The sequence below is a fragment of the Zootoca vivipara genome, chromosome 4 (genome assembly GCF_963506605.1).
Source record: "Zootoca vivipara chromosome 4, rZooViv1.1, whole genome shotgun sequence".
Classification (NCBI taxonomy): Eukaryota; Metazoa; Chordata; class Lepidosauria; order Squamata; family Lacertidae; genus Zootoca; species Zootoca vivipara.
This window is the reverse complement of record NC_083279.1, coordinates 65,043,282-65,063,854: the sequence shown is the minus strand read 5'-3', so window position 1 is coordinate 65,063,854 and position 20,573 is coordinate 65,043,282. Positions and strand designations below refer to the sequence as shown.

Below are 20,573 nucleotides of genomic sequence, written 5' to 3'. Positions count from 1 at the left end.
AGGGAAGAAAAATGTGCAATATAAAGTTTGCGTTTAGTAAGGATTTTAATCTCAGATATATTAAAAAATATATAAAAGTGCAGAATTGGCAGGATACCATAAATCATAGTTACATGTTTCTCCGGAACGTTTTTATGGAAGTTGGAGTGGATAGATTGCATTATCCTGTAATGCAGAATGCCAATAATGCCTGTTCCTATTCTTCAGAGGCACCTTTACAGTAGCAGCAAATTATTCTTATTGAAGTAAATAATGCACACAAAACTGCCTTATACATGCAGCAGTATGATGGAGAGAAAGCACACACAAACTCAAATTCTTTTTGATTTCTGGCTATCTGGGAAAAAATTGAATTTTCCTTAAGTTGCCTATTTCCTGCGGTTGTCCACAAAAATTACCAACTCTTATTTCAATAGGGCACATCTCACACTTTGGGAAATGTTGCATTTATATTTCCTTCTGGCAATATTCTTTCAGCACCATTTAAGATAATCTTTATGGAAGACAAATGTACAGTTAGAGACATGGTTGAACTATTTCGGTTGAAATGAGTTGACATGAAAGGCAGAAAAAAAGGATGTGTATTTAAAGTGGCAAACTGCACAGCAAAAAGTTTTCCCAACAAAACAACACACCACTACCATTTTGGTTCTGTAAGAAGCAAACTAGTTTTGTGTTATCTTCAGAATCCTTGAGTCCATGATGAGCTATGCTACCTGTTCATTCCAACTTCCGTAAGAAACATGTAATCATGCACGCCATCTTGCTCATGTTGCACACGCATGTGTGAGTGTAAAAATCTGAGATTAAAATCACATATGATGAAGCTGAATGCTTGTGAATGTAGTGAATTTAGAATTACTTTGCATTCAATCTGAGTTGAGGCACTATTGCTTAAGCAGCTTATATTGGATCCAATTATGAAGTCCCATGAGCTTTGGATGCTTCTCACGTCAAACTCAAGGAGAGAATGGGGAAAAAATAATATTCTGCAAATACATTCCTCCCACATGCAGCTGTTTTTATTTTTTGCTAAGCTTTCTAGGACCTTGATGGGACAAACTTTAAGCAGGTGTAAAGGGGGGGGAGGGTATTCGCAAACTCAATCCATTGCGACGAGTCGGTGATTTTAGGCAGCTTATTTTAGTGGGATAGGAAAGCTGGGGGGTCACATCTGGCAACCAATGTGTCCTTTTGGTTCAGATAACACATGAGTAGACAAATCTAAAAAGCCTGGGACACAAATTTTCACAGCCCTCTAGCAGGTATGGTGGCTCATTTGCCAGAAATAATGTATTTAGTGTTAACTCTGGAAGTGTATACTTGATTCTGACCAAAGTAAGCCTCCTGGTGTATCTTGTGCTCTAGGAGGCTTAGTTCTCATGTACTATCTGAAATCAAAGGGGCGCATTAGTTGCCAGATGTGAAATTTATTGGCATTATTTTTGGCTCTCTTACCCTGCTACGTAGAGTAGCAAAAGGTGGGGGCAGATAGCAGTGGGAATAGTTTCTGTTAATATCATTGCTCCCCTTGCATGTGTGTGGTGAAATGTATTTTTAGTGGGAGGTGTATCTGGTGGCTATGAAATGGACCCCTTTCTACCTGACCAGTTGCCTCATAAAACTGAAAATTGCTTCACCTGCCACCAAATCTGTCCACGTAGGTAAGCCCTATGGCTATCTTTGAGTTTCTCTCCCACACACACAAACATAGAAACAGTGCTTGCCAATGAAGAGTATAAAGCTAATATTTATTTATTTATTTATTTATTTTATTTATTTCCCGCCTACCTGGCTGGGTTTCCTCAGCCACTCTGGGTGGGGAATTATTATTTATTTATTTATTTATTTATTTATTATTTTATATTAATACCCCACTCATCTGGCTGGGCTTCACCAGCTGCTCTGGGTAGCTCCCAACAGAATTAATAATAAAAAGCGATAAAACATCAAACATTAAAAACTTCCCTAAGCAGGGCTGCCTTCAGATGTCTTTTAAAAGATAGGTGTTTATTTCCTTGACATCTGAGGGGAGGGTGTTCCACAGGACAGGGCGGGTGCCACTACCAAGAAGGCCCTCTGCCTGGTCACTAATAACTTTGTGGTTGTGTTCAGTGACATTCATATTTTGATTCGGACCAGAGATGCCAGAGGCTGTGACCTTCCAGGTGTCCTTGGATTCCAGCTCCCATCAGTCCAATCCAGTGTGCCCAAAGGACAGGGATGTTGAGAGTAATAGTAGTTCCTCAGCATCTGGAGGGTCACCAATTGCCCTGCCTTTATTCAGGCCTATGAAGATTTAAGATTTAAGGGCGCCCACATTCTTGGCTGCTTCATTCCACCAGCTCCAAATCTACAGCCGGCCCTGATGGGCTAAGAGGTCAGCAATGTGCCTGCACAGTGCTGCCCAGCGAAAAATTTTTGATCCCTTACTATTTCCCTTTCTCACTTCATTCAAGCTGGCAGACCTGTAGAAGAGCCCTAATGGATCTCAGCAGGCCTGGCATTTATCTTCCCTGCAGCAGCCCTCAGAATGACTTCATTTGAGGCCTATAAGACTAGATAAATGGAGCAGAGGATTTAAGACATAGCCCTTTAATGAATTCTATTAAAAACATGCTTTTCCGAGTGGAAAGTATGAGAGGGCGATCAGCTCTACATAACAAGCGCCTGGTGCCAACGGAATCACAGCCAAGCGAGCAAGGAAGATGTGGGCTGAATATGTGAGCCTCGTTTGCATATAGGGTATCTCGGAGGGACCATAAGAACTTCCCGGGATGTGAATTATTATCTTAAGCTTCCAAATTGACAAATTCCCAAAGCATAAAGGGCTACAATTGCCTCTCTGTGGCAAAGGGAACGTGATTGACAAACTCTGCAATACCTCTGGAGTTACTTGAGTTTTGATAGCATTGCTTCTGGTCGCAATTGTGTGAGCGCGAGCTGGGAAAAGAGCAGTAACCCAGTATTATCAGATTGTGAATGGCCTGCAATGTTAAAGGGAGAAGCCCGGGTTTTTCTGTGAATTATGTCATCTTTTATAGCAAGGCTCCCTCGGGAACTGCTAAAGCAGCATGTGTGTATGGGGCAGCCGTGGGGGGGGGGGAGGAGAGAGAGAGACAGAAAGAGATGGTTCTTTTGTGATTTATTGGCAGGTACTTGGCGGGAGGCTGTTTTATCATCCTTATTTTTATACCCAGAGTCACAGAATGAATCCCCACAGTGAGGCAACGAGAGGCTGAATGCTGTGTTTCTGAAGGGACTTCTTGTGTGATTCGCTGCCTCTGAATGGGCATTATTGTCTATGTAAGGGCCAGTCAAATTCACACAACCTTGAATGTGGGCTGCAGTGCCAGCTGCACAGGAGGATAGTTGTTTATTTTCATTTATTTTCATTGCATTTTAATATATATATTTAATATATAATATATACACCACAGTTTTAAAGTGCATAGGATCGAATCATGAAATCAAGAGGAAAGTCTCATTTAGGGCACTTTTCAACTGCTGTTATTTTCAGGTGGGATTCGGTCACATACTAGCAAATGCAGTATGTTGCACAATTGAAAGCGATTTGGGCGCTCTTGCGCAACAATCCCGCATTCCCAAAAGATTGGGCTTTTTGCAATAAGGAAAGTGATAAGGAAAGCCCCAAACTAAAAAGAGCAAACGGTTATTAAAATAGCCAACGTTGTCTGGACTGCCTGCAAGCAGATCAGGATGAATGCTCAATTAAAAGCTCAGCTGGAAGCCCCTTAAAATGCTTGCTGAAATAATAAAGCATCAGATGTTCAACAGGAAGTTTAGCTAGCAGGAGCAGTGGTCGGGGATGATGGGAACTGTAGTCCAGAAACAGCTGGAGACCCAAGTTTGGGAAACCCTGTCCTAGCCTAAACCTCCAATCCTGACACCATATTGGTTCTCACATGGGAAGCCGGAGTGTAGCAACATCTAGAGGCCACAATTTTCCCCAACCCTGATGTGTAGTCATGTGGGGTGTGTACAAGACTAAAATGATCTGCAGGAGAACTATGACTGGATCTCTTGATGTCTTGTTCTTTTGGAAAGAGCAGCTGTCTCAGTTTGAGTTAGTTTCCTCTGCTTGGGTCTGGCACAGGCCCACAGTTTAGGGATTAATGCTCCCCACACAGGGCCGGCTCGCCGTAGACCCCCGGTGGCGCAGGGCACCATGGCGCCGGCCTGCCAGGAGGGCGCCGCGAGCTGCGCCTGCCCGCTGGCCAGCCGGCCGGTCCGCCGTGCAGCTGCGCACGGCGCCCACCTGCCCACCACGCTGGGAAACGGGGCGGGAGGGCACTGGAGAGATCACGCTGTGTCTGCCCGCCCGCCCGCCACGCAGCAGCGCCACGCCCACCCGCCCACCGCGCCGGGAAACGGGGCGCCATAGGGCGCCGGAGAGATCCAGCGCACCATGGCGACAGGGGCGCTTAAGATGGCGCTGTCCCCACCACTGCTGATCCCCCCAAGGCAAGTGGCTCTGGCTTCACTGCCATTGGCCATGGGGTGAGGAAGAACATACAAGCACATCACAAGTTTCAGGGATGGTGGTCTAGTGAGTGCTTCAATGCATGCTACACTCTGGATTTTTCCCACTGTGGCTGATCACTCCACTGGAGTTTTTATAAGCTTTGCAGATGGCACAGTAGAATATCAGCTTGCATATTTGGTATGGAATGAAGAAGTCAGCGTGACCACCAGCAGCCCCATCCTATGCCCCACATGTTTCCTCCGATTTAAATCCCACTTAATTCAACGTAACTTCCTAATCACTGAACACAAGGCTGCGGTCTTAACTGCACTGATAAATCCCCCTCCCCCCCAATGAGCTTAATCTATATTACAGCCTACAGTCAGGATTAGGAGAGGGGGACTCTAATGACATGACAAACCACTGCTTCTTTGTCTCCACCTAAATTGTGCCATCATGGTGCTTTGGGTAGTTTTATAGTAAAACCACGTGTTTTATGCTATGAACCACCTTGAGATATTCAGATGAAGGGTGGTATACAAATTTAATAAATAAATAAAACAATTAAACCGTGACACATCCTTCCTACCCCCCCCCCCCCAAAAAAACCTTACACCACCACTCCATAATTTCCCTCTATAGTGAAGTAATTTTGACGATTATTTTTCTCCATTTAGCATGACACAATCCATGTGGGGTTTTCTTGGTGTGGGGGTGGGGAATGCAGCAGCAGAAAAAACCAAATCCACACCCTTACTGAGGGTCCAAGGAGGGATCTGCACTCTCCCTATGCTCAGAGGCACTCTCTTCCATGGCCGTCTGGTGAGTCAAGCATTGCACAGAAGCCTGGAGCCTCAAGTTTGACCCTTCCCGGAGCTTGAGCTGACGCCCACCCTATCGCACGTAGACTCCCGATTTCCAGAAGAGATCCTACGGAGTGCAGCCTCCGTAACGAAAAGCCTCGCGAATAGTTGTTTACTGCGTCCGATTCGGAAACCAGCATCCTTCCTACAACATCACAAGGGGGGGGGCGAAGCAGCTGTGTGGGCTAACGTCTAGTCACGCAGAATGGGAAACGGCGGGGAGTGTCTGATGCCACGAGCGCTAAGAAAGAAGCAGGGGAAGAGGGGAGGATCCCCGCAGGAGGGTGGCTAACTGGCATGGGGGGACGACGACTGCTTGTGAATAAATAAGGTACGCCTGATCGATTTTCGGCTTTCACTGATGCTTTGATGCTGCCCCTTCCCCAAGCGGATGAAACGCCTGGATTTTGCACCGCGACAGCTTTTGCTACCACGTGCGGCTGGAGCGAAAACAACGCACCCGCGCAACCAATAATAATAATAATAACAATAATAGAAATCTAGGGTTGTTGTGAACAGTTTGCTGGGCTTGGGGCTGTGCCAAACGACACCTGCGGCTAGGCGCTTTTGATTTCAACACGCTATTGTCCAAACAGGAATAAACATAGCAAGATCCTCCCCCCCCCCCCCGCTGCCGCCTCCAATCTGCAAACTGCTCTTAGAAACACCACTTCCTCTGAGCATTGCTACTTATTGGGAGCGGGTGGGTGGCTGGGTGGCGAGTAGCAGCCGCTCCCCACTCGCTAAGCTGGGGAGGCTGGAAAGAAATCGAGGGCAGCCCCTTACGACTACGCGCAATTTACGCCGATTGCTCCCGCCCCGCCCCTACACAGCCTCCTCACCCTCGCCGCTCCCTAGGCTTTCCATCTAGGGTGGGAGTGGACCCAAGCACCCCACCCCACCCCACCCCACCCGGGCCGGCAGTTCGTAATGGTATTGCTGGCGCCTGATCCCTTCAGCGGCTTAGCCTCTATGAGTCTCTACCTGTTCCTTCGCCTCTCCCACTCTCTCTTGGGAGGTGGAAGCGGAGCCACAAAGTGGGGCGCTCCCAGAGGAAGGGAACAGACCTTCCAAGGAAGCAGCCCTGGTGGGAGGGGGTTTGCTGCAGGCGCCTCCCATCCCAGGCTTCCCACCTGCCCTCCGCTTGGTTGAGCGCAGGTGAGCGAGGACGCGGGTCAGGTTGCTTCTCTTGCCAGGGGCCACACCCCATATAGAGAGCCGGAGCCCCCTCCGCGTGTCCCGCGTCCTTTTCACATCTAGGCGAGTTGGAGGAGCCTCTGCCTTCTGTTCTTTGCACATCGCCACCCCCAAATAAGTGGCGGGGTAGAGCTCAGAGAAGGAGGCTCCAGGGCCTCGGAGGTGGGAGGGGGTCCTGGCTGGCTGAGGAGGGGTTGCTCTCTTCCTCCGCTTCCTTCAAGCTTCTGCCGCGGGATCGGAGGGAAGGGGGGGGGGGCTCTACTTTTTGACGGCTTGATCAAAAGAGCCGCTCGCTTTCCCCTGCTAAGGAAAGAGAGCGCCCTAAGCGCGCTTAAAATGGAAAATAAATAAATGCGAGCGCGCAAGGCTGGGCAGACTCCAGACTTTTTGGATCTACTTCTTCCTTCTTTGCAAAAACCAAAACCCAAAACTCCAACCCCCCCCCAAAAGAGAACCCAAATAAGAACCAGGCGCAAAAAGGCACACGGTTAGCATGAAAGAACAAGGGTCCTCTGAGCATATCCCGAGCCCAGGGATTAATTGTTTTCCAATATACGAGAACCGAGCCGGTGCGTTTGGCGCCCTTCTCTTTCATTCCTGCAGCCCCACTGAACTGAGGAAATACGTTTCGCCGTTGCTCTCGCTAACTTGCAAATCTACCGGCAGATCCAGCGTGCTTCTGAGCCGAGCTGCCTTGGGCTCCTGCACGCCACCTACTTTCTTCTGGAGAAGATTGCTCCGCCTCCTCCTCCTCTCCATCTCCACCTCCACCACCACCACCTCCTCCTCCTCGGTCCCTTCCTCGATCCGCGCAGAAAAGACCATTTCCGTGACTCCCTCCCTCGTGCTCCCCCCCCCTTTGTGCGTGCGTGCGCTAGGACCCGTCGGGCCTCTCGGCGAGGCTCCGTCCGCCCGGGCCAGCTCTGCAGACTCCTCCTTATCTCCAGTGTCAAACTTGACATCAGCCTGCGAGCGGAGCATGGTAACTTCTCCTGCGATCGGAGCGCTCACATCAGTGGCATGCTTCAGGGAGATATGCAGCTCGCGCTGCCCTCTGCACCAGCAACATGGATTGTCACGGCGCCCTCCTCCTCCTCCTCCTGCAGCTGCTCTTCGGATCTGCTCTCCGCTGCTGGGCGGATCTGAACCTCCATCCCACCAACGAAGGTAAGCCGGGCAGGGCGCATCCTCGAGAGGAGCCGGGGGAGTGCCTGAACTTCCCTGGATCCCGTGGCTGGAAACCTGGTCCATGGCTCTCCTGGTCTTTTCCCCCAGGGCAGCAGGTTCACCTTAGGCATTTATTTATTTTCCACAGCCTTATATATGTTTGGGGATAGGACCCCCCAATATTGGAAGCCGCTCTCTGGATAAGGACGCCAGGGCGCATTGCTGGCCACGACGGACGCGCAGTGGCGAGGCAAAGTTAGAAGGGGCTGTCGCTGGCGGACGGTGGTTGGGGTGTATGAGATGGTGACACCTACCTCCCCGGGAGTGGCAGTGACCTGGCGCTAGGGTGAGACTGCAGGTGGAGGCAGGATCCTTGCATCTAGCAGCAGCTGTCAGCAGACTGGCGGCTTGATTGTCTGTCACAAAGTGGCGAAGGTCCTACTTGGGTCCGGTTTATGGTGAGCAGGGCGTGTGAGCCGGATTATTAGCATAAAAGGGATGCAGGAAAAAGTCGGACGGGGAAGCCCCCTGCGCTTGCCTGCCTTCACACCTTGTGCGGAGGGGGTGCTTTTTTGCATTGTTCTAACTGTTTTGTGGCTAAGACAGATGCGCATCCTCGAGGTGAAAGAAAAACCAGTATATATGGAAATGTACAGTACAGTATATCTATAAAGCACAACGCTTGTGAAGCCGTGTTGAATTTGCTTTGGCTTCTTATTTCTTATTCAGTAGCTGCCTTGATGGTTCCATGTGTATCAACTGATGCAAGCAAGTTAAGCAGTGCGATCTTGTGTTGTGTCTACTTGGAAGTAAGCTCCCTAGGATTTGCAGCCTTAGGGGCTCATTAACATATCTTATTGTGACACAGAATTGTGTGTGGGGGGGTTGATGGCGGCCCACATCCTTAAAATAAATGTTTTTTAATGAAATCTCCATTTTAAAGCCATGGGTTAATTGCATTTGTTTGCATCACAAACTTCAGGTATAATAAATTTCTAGCACTCCTGAAAGTCACCTGTGTTTCATAAGTAGCACCATGTACAAATATTTCTGGATAAACTTAAATCTTTTTCATGATAAAACATTTGTTGAGTCAGAAAACAAGACCATCAAATACCAGTAAAGTCAGACCACTGTGAACAGTCAACCTTTGATTCAAAAGTCTTCAAGTATATTTACTTCTATTTAAAATTAAAAAGTCCAAAGGATGAGAATAACTTCTAGTATGAAATAATTGTGCCAAATCTTGCACCTGCCTGGTTGATTTTATTTACTGAGCAATTTTCAATCATTTTGTTTAGCAAGCAAGAATATTTAATTCACTGAACAAATAATGCTGCTGGTATTTGTTTTGTTTTTTTACTGGCTATGGGAAATAGATTTAGAAGATGTAGCTGATTTTTACATCAAAGAAACGAAATGGTTCAATATATCCTGTTCTAAATGAAAAATAAATCACCTCCTTCACAAATGCATATACTGGGTTTGTTTTTTAAAAAAATAGTTGTTACATCATAGAATAGCAGAATAATTAGTAGAACATGTGTTACTGATAAGAAACTGTGGTATTAATCTTGTTGTTATACTCCTTTTTTGGCTAATAAAGCATGAGTATCAATGGAGGCCAGTTTGGAGTGGCGTGCAGCTCTCAGCAGTTGAACTCATTGATAATGTGCACAGTCCTGTTGTTATGCAGTCAATAGAGCAGTGAAGCTGCTAGGGCATTGGCTGGCAAAGTACACTGTGTATTAAGACTGCAGCTGAGGCACCAAGAGCTGTTATCTGAACGCTCATGTCTTACAATGTTATGTGTTATCTTCTATACATTTATTTGGAAGCCTATGCTGTGTGTAGAAGATGCTGTTTAAACACTTCATCACCCAAAGTGGTGCTTATTTTATTTATTTGGTTGTTTGTTTGTGTTTTTTAAAATCCTACAAATTTATTGCTGTATCATAATCTGGCTCACGCGCCCTGCTCATCACAAGCCGGACCCAAGTAGTTGCTTATATCTTTAATTTTTATTGTAAATCACTTACTGGTTTCAGCTAGCCAACTTTGAAGTAACACCGTTTTAGATTGATCAACAATTTAATTGTAATTGTAACTTTGTAATAAGAAACTGAAAAGGAAAAACTGGAAGGAGAAATAACAATGAATTGTGTTGCTGCTTGGACGTACAAAGTTTCCCTGAGCATTTCTGAAAACAAGATTGCTTTTAGGGAATGAACTTTTAAAGGCTACTTCTGTAAGTCTGAAATACTGTTCCATTTAAGAATTCAGTGTTTCAGAAAGTGTTCATTTCTGCCACACTTGAAAGGGATAGTTTAGAAACTACACTGAAGTTGCAGTCCTGTGCCCACTTACTTGGGAATAAACGCCATTGAACATAGTGGGGCTTACTTCTGAGCAATGTACAGGATTGCCCTGTTAATAACTAAGTTAACCCATCATATCCCTTCACCCACTGAAACCACATTGCAGAATCTTCAGAGAAATATGAAATGTATTCAATGAAGTTGTCTAAATTGTCAGAAGCAGTCCAAAGAGACACTGTTTGGAGTCTCTGATATGTTTTACTCCAGGCTTATATAGCACAAACAGAGCAAAGTTTTTTTTTTGTTTCTTTTAATGCGCTGGATAAAACATACTATGAATTCAGGAGTTTATTTCACCTCATGGAAAATAACAAAGGCATTTCTATAGCAGCAGGGATTTTGGTATGTTTTTGGCTTGCGTTTAGACTTTTAAAGTAATACTTTCAATTATATTATTTTTTTGGCCCATTTTACATGTTGCAATATTATACACAGGAAAAAGTTATTTGCCATTTTATATCTAGCATAAAAGGGCTAGTGTAGGTTGCATCTATAGCTTTGTGCTCACTCGGATTTACTGTATGCAGCGGGTCCCAGGCACTTGGTATGTCCTCACTGAAACGCCAATTAAGTAGAAAGGTGATAAATTAGGTAATTTTCTTCTAAGATATTTCTTTGAAAAATAACCCATTATAGAGTTGTATGTGTGTGTTTCTGGAGTGATGCACACCTTTACGAAATCTTGGTTGGATTAAAAAAAAAATCATATATATCATATACAATACATATAAAAATTTACACTCACACATATGAGAGCTGTAAAGTGTGAGCCATCTATTCGGTAACAGGAAAATGTCAGGAGGAATTAGCATCTGAATAATGAATGGATTTTGCTCCATGCTGAGATTTAAATAGATTTTTTTAATATGCCCTGAAATCTCAGCCTGAAAGTGTGCTCTTAGAATTTTCATAAGGCACCACTTTATCTGTTTGAGGGAGAGATTTTAATTTTATTTTTTAACAAAAGACTCCACTTTCTTGTTGAAGGTGTTGGAACTTCTTCTGGAACTATTCTTGTAGAATCGAGAACCTACAGAGTGATATAATTCTGCAATTTAATAGTTTTTTTTTCTAATCCATTTCTGTAATGATACTATTTGCCCTAGGGTACCAGCAGCCTTAATTTAACTATTTTATAACCCACAACAGTTAACACTTGACCTAGGTCATTAACAGGATTATCAGCAAATTTGTTTAAGCTTTTACTGACAACCTGAATTGCTTCAATAATATTTTGACTGTCCAGACAGGAAACGTCTTTTAACCTCTCAAATCTCACATAAAGAATTTCTTATGAACACAACTACCCCAAAGACACCAAGATTGTACATCTGTTCATGGTTACCAATAGGCTCCATTTTGGTAAACAGCTAGAACTATTTCAGACTCTCTGTTTACAGTGTGTTGAGTTTTTCCTTAAATGCCTTCGCCATTTCTTTTTACCGTATCAGAACATTTGTTCAGTGGTTAAACGACAACTTTTCCCCATAAACATTATCTTGGTGTTTATAAATAAGAATGTAGTTTTTAGTGATGTCAGCAGCTGCGGCATTTTCAAGTAGATGGCTCATAGAAATCCTGGTCTGCCTGTCTATCTTCCCCATATCTAAACCCAGAGGGTGATGGAAGACATCGTTCCCTGGTTTAAAGGGAGCCTTAATAAGTTATGTTCAGAATTCATGTTTTAGGTTCTGTTTTGTATATGTTCCAATATGTTTTTTTAAACAAACCAACAAACCAGATTGTCATGGCAAAGGGATTTTAACAGAACACTTTATCTTAGAACGAAACAGTTTTCAATAAATGTGATATATTTATTTAAGGTACAGTCCTCTTGGAAGTTTTTCAGCATAAGCCTCATGGAAGTGAATGGGAGCAACACAAGTGTTCATTAATGATCTTACAAGCTTGTTAGCGTTCAGATCAGTGTCCATTCATTTCAAGGGGACTTTGCACAAGGGATTTTGCCAGTAGATTGTTTGTCCTTACACTTCTATCTCACAAGATGCTTCAGGCTTGGTGCTGGGTCAAAGATAATTTTTAAAAAGCAGAGAAGATAAAGCTTTAAAAAAATCACATAAATAACAGGCCAAATATCCATGAGGGCTCAGCATGATTAAAATTCCAACTGGAGCGCCATCTACTCACTCGCCCCCCAAGACCCGTTGACGCCAGTTTAACCCCAGCTATTAAATTCTCCAGAATAAAAGGGGCTTACGATGACTCGAGGAGAAGTTAGGTGTGGTGACATGGCAAAACCTGACTTACACAATTCCTGGTGTGTTTTGAGTTTAGCTACCTCACTTTTAAGAACAGGGATTCCAAGTGTCTGTGTGAGCAACAATTGCTTTAAAATAAAAATAAATTATCAGAATCTTAAGGTGGAATTGAAAGGGAAATAAAGATGAGGTTTAAAGGGCTGTTTTTCGTGCAGCTGCCTTATCATACAGAGCTGCTCTGTTTTAACCCCTGTTTATGTAGTCAAAACAAGTAAATGCTCTATAATGTGCATCATGGCATTTTTAAAACTCCATGTTCGTAGAACTAAAATGCTGTACAGAGTCTTTTTTCTGATTGCAAGACTTCACTGATACATTTTAATGATCTACATTTTTATTTTATTTTTTTGGTCATTTGGAGTTTAATATTTTCCAACCTAAGGCTGATTCATTGACTTAATTTTACAATCCTGCAGAATGACATTTTTAAAAGTTTGGAACATATGTTAAATATTAAAGAAACCAAAACGTAATATTCTGATGATAACTTTGTTTCAGGCCGATTGCAGTGTGTTTCTATTCAGGGAGAAAAGATAATGAGAGAATCGAGGGTGCATGTTTCAACTTTTCAAGTATGCAACTTCAGAAACTGATCAGTTTTTAATGATAGGAAGCTTCCTCTTCTACACACACACACAAAGGAAAATTAAAAACACATGCAAAAAGTAGGCTGCCATTTGAACAAACAAAAAAAAAACCCTACGACTGGCAAAACTGAATGTTATATTTGCACTTGTATTTGACATAAATGTTGGGATTTTTTAAAAAATGTTCTCCCAGGATAATACAGTGTGGGGAGAATATTGCTTCTGTCTTGCATACTTGCTTCCAACCCTGCAACTTTTCTTCATGGAAAATTGCATAAACATTCTTGTTTGGTGTAATCGTCCTTGGATGAAAGGTTTAGCAGTTCAGATGCAGGTGTTTTTCCTTCATTTTTCTGTCAGCAGTCTGGACTCGATCACCAGCGAGGGTCACTGCAGAGCTGTTAGCAAATGTAAGAGGCAAGGCAGGCAAAGTTTCAAAAAGTTCAGACTCCTGTTCACCAGCTAGGCACTCCTTAGGTTCCGCAGCTTGACGGTGTATTTATAGAACAGCCCGTCCTTTGATTTTGTTTAGTTTTTTCACTTGTTTATAATAAGAGGGGGGAGGGGGGAGAGAGAGAGAGTTGAGCAAGTCGGTAACAAAAGCATTTTAATAGAAAGTTCTAAAATTCCAGAGTACTTGGTCTGTTCAATTAAAAAACTCTAAAACACGGTACAATTTTTTAATATATATAACACGTATATAGAGTACATTCATTTATATATAATCTCTCCACAATATGTTCTGCTGTAATTAATGGGGCTTACTACCAGGAAAACTACCGGTAGGTAAGGAATTGCAGTCTTGCTTCCCTTTTTCTGTCATTTGAGATTTAGACCACACTATTACACTAAAACTTTATACTCTAGTGTAGTCCCATTCACAGTAATGCTGATCTAGAGTTGATTTACCACTGAAGTAATGGGACTGACTTTTTAAAGCACAGTCCTAACCATGTCTACTTGGAAGTAAGTGCTATTGAATTCAGTGGAGTTTACTTCTGGCTGAGTAGGGTTAGGACTGTAGATTTCGTAAATGTGTTAAAATTAGGGTGTTGGTGTACAAGATGCATTATTTATTATTATTATTATTATTATTTATTATTATTATTATTATATTTTTGTGGCAGGGGTTGCAAGGTGCTGCAAGATTTTGTGTGTTGTTTTAGCACATGCCCTGATCCAAAGCATCTTTTTAGCTCCAAGTATCATTGTTATATCGTACCTTTTATAAGTGCGGACTTATTTTCATGGGAAGTTTTCATAGATTGCTTATAGCTGAAATTTATAATTGCCAGGTTCTGTGATGAAAACGTGCTTGAAACAGATATCATGACATTGCAGGGTAGAAAATGCTCCACTGAAAAGGAGACCTAAACTATTTCCTTTGTTATACTTAAGTAGAAACTTTATAAAGGTATTACACAAGAGGGGTGGGACGAATAATAATTCTGTTACATGAATATGTACAGAATTCAATGGAGAGCACATTTATTTATTTGCATTACGTAATAAGTTCTAAATCGGAAACAATTCGGTTAGCATTAATTTATTTCTGTAGTTTTGGAATGGGAGAGATTTTAGCGCATGCTTAACTGTCCCACTTAAATCAGGGTTCCTTTAAAACTGCCATACTTTGGCCAGACAAACTCCCCATTCTGCTTCCCAAATATTAAGTTGTAAAGATGTGCATAGAGTAAAATGAAAAAGACCATAAGTATGAATATATGAGTAGATTTTAATGTGGCCCTGGGTTAATTAAAGACTGATAGCCCTGAAATCCTATTGACTGAAATCCGCAAGCATTTAGGAGTTCTTGTATTTCAGATTGCTTGTGAAATTGGCCAGTTGTGGATTGGGTGGTTAAAAGAAATTAAGATATAGAAATAAAGATAATCGTGCCTGAAAGGAATCGTTGAGAGAGTGACAAAAGAAGAAAGGCCTAGCTTGCCAGGCCCTTGCTTAGGATTAATGAAAGCACACCAAATTAATTGTTTAACATGGGGAGACATTATTCAGGCTGCTTCACTATAAGGGGAAACTTTTAGGCAACTTTTCTCTCTTTTTTTGTAAACTACTGTATATCCTGCTGTTATGGGCAGAGTGAGGAAGAAAATCCCATTAATCTGGTGGAAAAAAATATTGGGGAAAAGAATAAAAGTACGCCACACAAACAGCGATGGAGATATACAAGTAGTTCAACCGTGGAATAAAGGGGTTTTACAGAATAAGGTTCTACGTATTTGGTTCACTCAAATATTCTAAGTAATTTATTGGTTTAGATTTTAAAAATCAAGTTTTGAAAGTTTCTTATAACTGTATTTTTTGTGGGGGGAGGTGGGTTCTGTTTTAAGATATGAACTTGTATAATTTTTTAAAAAATGTTATTCAATTAGCTTTAGCGGAAGTGAGGTAATTCCGCCCTCCCCTGTAGTTAGTTAAGTGTGTGTGTGTGTGTGTGTGTGTGTGTGTGTGTGTGTGTGTGCCTGTGTGTGCCTGCACTTCCCGTAATATTCTAAGGAACCAAAAATGTAGAGTCCTACAATAATTATTTTTTTTGAAAGTCTTAAAGGCCTTTGTACTTTTCAGTCTTTGCAATCGTAGGCTTTGCAGCTGTGAGCCATGACACACAGAGGTAAAAAGAGTTTTGCCACCCCATCTAAATAATAATATTTATTTAATACTGCAGCTATGACATCTCTGCATTTTTAATAGTTTCATAGAAACATTTTTTGGCAATTGAAGCCAGGATCGTACCCTGTGCTCGTAGTTCCCCAATAAAATAAAGGAAATTTTGGGTGTCTAAACTGAAGTGTTAGATGAAATAATATTTTGAGGACATTGTGGAAAAGATAAATATGTGGAGTTACGATCTCCACAGCAGCTCCCCCCTTCTTTTCAGACTATCTTCAAGTTGACAACTCCATGTACATCTTCACTTCCTCTCTCTTGAGTTTTTCTTTCAGCTTAGTTTTCTCAGGCCTTACTTTTCAGTATATTTTTGGTGTGAGCTGAGCTGCAGCAGGGTTTTGCATAAATGTTTTCTATCATTCAAAAAACAAAATATTCAACCATGGTTTGGTTTTGTGCTTCCTGGTTTTATACTAAATTCACTGCAATCTTCTTCATACGCTGTCTTGCCACTTTTATTTCACAAGCATTTTGTTTAAAAACAATATTTTGCATTTATAGATCTTTGTAATCTTCCTCCTCTGTTCCAAGCATATTAAAAAGTAAAATCTTCCCTTTTAATTTGGACCATAAGCGCTTTCAGACCTATTTTTCCCCACGTAGTGAAACATTAAAAACTTTCTGCCCTTTAGCTTATTCGTATATTTAAGATTTAGCTACCATTGCAGCTTTTGCCTCTATCCTATTTTTTTTTTTAAAAAAAACAATCCCATCTACATATTAATGTATGGAATCTGTGGTGGAATTGTTGTTTTTGAGAGCACTGTGTAGGCAACATTTGCTTTTAATTTTTGTTTGTTCTTATTTGGGTGTGCAGTGAGCAGACCCGCTGGAACCAATGGCTAGCTTGAGTTCCATTGATTTCAGTGGGTCTACTCTAAACAGGAGTAAGGCCTGAGCCAACTGCCTGCGTATGTGCTTTACCCTTCAGCCTTTGTGTGGCTTGCTCTGGCGGACTATTGCATATGAACCCAAATGATAATGCTTCCCACTCTCGTTTGCATGCTGTGCGCCCCTCCTTTGACTGCTGGAAATCAGCAGTGTGGATTGCGCCGCCCTCCTTGTTCCCACGCCAGCCCCTGTCCACTGGGCGCCTACGCTGGCTGAAACATTCCACAGGTGATAGGATTGGACGTGCTGAAGGACGCGTCCAGCCAGAACCACCCGCAAGTGTTTCATGAACTACATGGGTGAAAGACTCAGTCAGGAAACAGCCACCTTGGGACACCAGAGTTTCCTTTAGGGTGTTATTGACTTAGGGAGGAAATGAAATAGGGCAGAGAACACCTGCTCACCATTGGAGGGAAACCAACGAATTTGCAGTGGGATCTATTGCTCACACACTGTTTTTTGGATTCTCAGGGAGTGGAGGAGGCATGTTCTGAAGTATGATGAATCCGTCTTGGGACAACAAGGGGCTGGAGGCGATGGATGATTTGCAGAGCCGTGGCGAACTGGGCGGGGAAGCCTGCAATAGCCAACATTAATGTTTATCTTATCGTACTTGGTCTGTTTCACATGAGGAGACTGACAGAGAATGTGTATAAAATTTTGCTTGGAAAGGCAGAAAATTAAACTGGGGCAAATCAGTTTCTTTTCTTTCTTTCTTTTTTTTTTAAATTGCGAACAGCAAAGCACACATGTTCTGAATTAATTACCTCCATAAATTCAGTCCAACAATAAAATAGCTTCTTGGTGACATCAGCAAGTTGGAAAATAAAACCGGATTTAGGATTAGCATCCTGTTTTCCTCAACATGACACTTAATGGAAATTTCTGATTCTATCAACATATTGCTTCCTCTCCCTGTGTTCACACTGAAATATTTAGCCACTTGTCCTTTTAATTAGTTATGCATGAATTAATGCTTTGAGGCCAAGCAGAAATGTTCTTTTTATTTGTTTATCTATTAATCCAGTTTTGAGTCACATGTTGGACGAGGCCTAAAATTGGTAGCTTGTGGTCTTGAGCTAGGATAACTTTTCACAGTTATATGTGATTGGCATAAAATAATATTAAAAGCTTGATATTATGCACCATCTGTATTGTCTCCAGAGTAGAATCCTCTGGGTACTATGGGTCTACTCCCGAGTAGGTGGTTTGCAAAGACCAGTGCAAGGCTTTGTGCAGAAGTTAAACTTGCATTAAAAACTTTCATCCCCCTGCAATGCGTCATCTCTTGTTACTGGACATTATGAGTCACTACAGTGTCATTTGATTATTAGACCATAAGCAGTTACTAAAGTGATTGGATTTTTTTTTAAGGGTGTTTGGAACTGATGTCATCGAAACAATTTCTAGAGGAGTATTCGCATTCATCTGTTGTAGCAAGACAGAGTCTTGTGGCACCTTAAAAGAAGGAACAGATTTATTATGGGTTAAGCTTTTCTGGACCAGAGTCCACTCCATTGGATGAAGAAAGCTTCCTATGGGCATCTAGAAATTTAAGACTGCCATGTTCAGCAATGGAGCTTTAAGAAGACCAGCCACCCCCCCCCAACTTCTTAGGCTTCCATTCTCTCCCTCCATTGCTTTGGCATTATTAAGTATCCATTCCTGGGATAGGGAATCCCTGGCCCTCCAGATGTTTTTAGATTCCTGCTCCTATGAGCCCAGCTAGCATGCTCAGTGATCAGGGATGATGGGAGTTTTAGTTCAACCACATCCGTGACCTATTCCATCACCCTGTGGAAGCCCTAAGTCAGAGGTTTTCAACCTTTTTGGGTCCACGGCTCCCTTGACAAACTTCATTCTTTCTGCAGAACCCCAGTGGGGCTCAGGAGCCCAGTTATGTCAACCTTTGCCTACAGAGATGGCAGCCCCTCACTGATTTTTGAACACTCTCCCTAGTAGAGAGTTCCCTCAGGCTCCTCCCCTCTCCCCTCTCCTTGGGAGTCCTCCGGTTAGCCACTGCCCCTGGTCTCTGAGCTGGCCCCCCCACCCGCAAAGAGAGATGCCTCCTGACACTGCCCCAATGGGGCCTGGGAAGCACCCCCTGGCCAGCTCCAGAGCCACCATTCACCTGGGGAACTTGTAGCCAGGGCTGCTGCAACAAACAAGCACACAAGCCTTTGGGAGCCAGAGACACGAGAGGACATCAGAGGAGGGAGGGAAGGAAAGAGGCCAGTGTTGCCCATGGCACCCCTGACCATCATATAAGGCACCCCAGGGTTAGAAACCACTGCCCTAAGCTATGAGAACTCGGCCCCCAAATGGCAACTGTATAAGTAGTCCACATTGGATATGCTCAGTGTTCAGAACTTGAGATCAATATCTTGCAGAAAGAATGCTTGATCAGAGAACGTCTCGTGAATGTAGCCCCATTCTAAGAATTCTGGGGTTCACTTCTTATGTCCTGAAAAAGGATTGCATGGAGGAGGACTCTGCCCTGTGAACTGTAGGATCGGATGCAAATTGCACTCATGTTTCCGGTGCAGTTGCCTTCCTCAGGATAGTAATGCTGGCAATTAAATACCCTGGGGGAGTGGGGGGGAGATAAGGGAATCTGAACTGGCAGAAAACAGGAGAGCATCTTGTACTACTATTTGAACTGCTAGACTACATTTAACAGGACAGTGTAGTTCTGCAATGAAGTCAGAGGCGATCAAGTACAAAAGTTAAAACAAAAAACAAAAAACAAAAACAACAACTAATGTTTCTTCCAGGAGCCATTGAGTGTCCCAGACTGCAACCCTATACTGTACTCTGTTTCCTAGAAGTAAGTCCCAAGGTATTCAATGGGGCTTACTTATGAGTAATTATGTAGAATTCCCCTGTTAACTACTTTTGAAGCTAGGGTAGCTAAAACCATTCATTTGGAAGGTTTGTTGCTTCAGATTCATGTCTATGAAGTTAACTGGGTATTGAAAGAAGAATCATCAATTTGTGGTGTCTGACTGAATAGCCTTTAAATTTGCATATACAGTACCTTATATGTATACATGATAGACATTTTACAAGTCAGAAAGTTGTTAAATTTTAAGCCACATTGTACCCTACAAGTTTTTTGCAACCATACACCAGATCGGTAAATAAATAACCTCAAAAACTATCTCATGAAAACATTTAAACTGAGTCTTTTCTTACAAGGGAAAAATTGATGTGTTTATTTTGAATGTAAGTAGTTAACATTGACATGTTTCTTTTCACAGCAGATAAGCTGTGATTACATCTGAATTTGGAAATCCTGCCATTTTGCTGCTCATGTGTGTAAACCATTTGTGGGAGCAGTTATTTTATTTTATTTTATTTAGCTGCTGGCGTATCTGATCATGAGACACAAGAAGGGAGCACAGGCCCTTTGTGATATATCTATTACTGGGCTGTACCATTAGATGAAATGCTTTTCAGTGCCCCTCTAATTAAAATTCTGCAAGCTATGTACAAAATGGGGTTGTGTGTGTGTGTGTGTGTGATTTTGACTGATTTTTTTTAAAAAATATGCCTAATTTGTACCCAGAGTAGATAGACCCTTTGAAATTAATTTACCATGTACATTGGTTTTGCTTGGTTTACACTGCATATGCCTATCACTGGACACACCTCTTGAGTGTTTTATAAAGAATTTAATCCCCCACCTGAAATCATACAGTACATGAGAGGTAACATGAAGTGGGACTTTTAAAGAATAATTGCGGTCATCAATGAAATCCAGCTTAATTCAGAAGCTTCATAAGCCACATATTTGGTGATGAGAATTCATGATGGCACTGGTAGAGGATTTGACAAAGCATTTATATAATTCATTTAGCTTTGGCAATTTGGCATGGCTGTTATTGTTATTAAAGCGTATTGATACCAACACAGAACATTTGAGATTGGATGGCTGGAAATGTCTGTATAGATACAAAAATACATTTCCTAAAAAGAAAGCAGTAATACTGGGTTCTGGTGTGTAAAGTTGCCTTTAGATGCCTCACTTCTGCTAC

The 20,573-nt window shown here is 42.6% G+C and overlaps 1 protein-coding gene across 2 annotated transcripts in view; it reads left to right on the top strand.

The window, feature by feature from the left end:
* Nucleotides 1-7,428: 7,428 nt before the first annotated feature.
* Nucleotides 7,429-20,573, top strand: part of EPHA3 (EPH receptor A3) — a 218,221-nt gene continuing 205,076 nt past the window's right edge. The window contains exon 1 of one of the 2 annotated variants that reach the window (XM_035116807.2): nt 7,429-7,713. In XM_035116807.2, coding sequence (XP_034972698.2) covers nt 7,614-7,713 — 100 coding nt within the window. In that variant the 5' untranslated portion in view covers nt 7,429-7,613. The remainder of the gene's footprint in view (nt 7,714-20,573) is intronic. The other variant, XM_035116806.2, reaches the window with a different exon arrangement.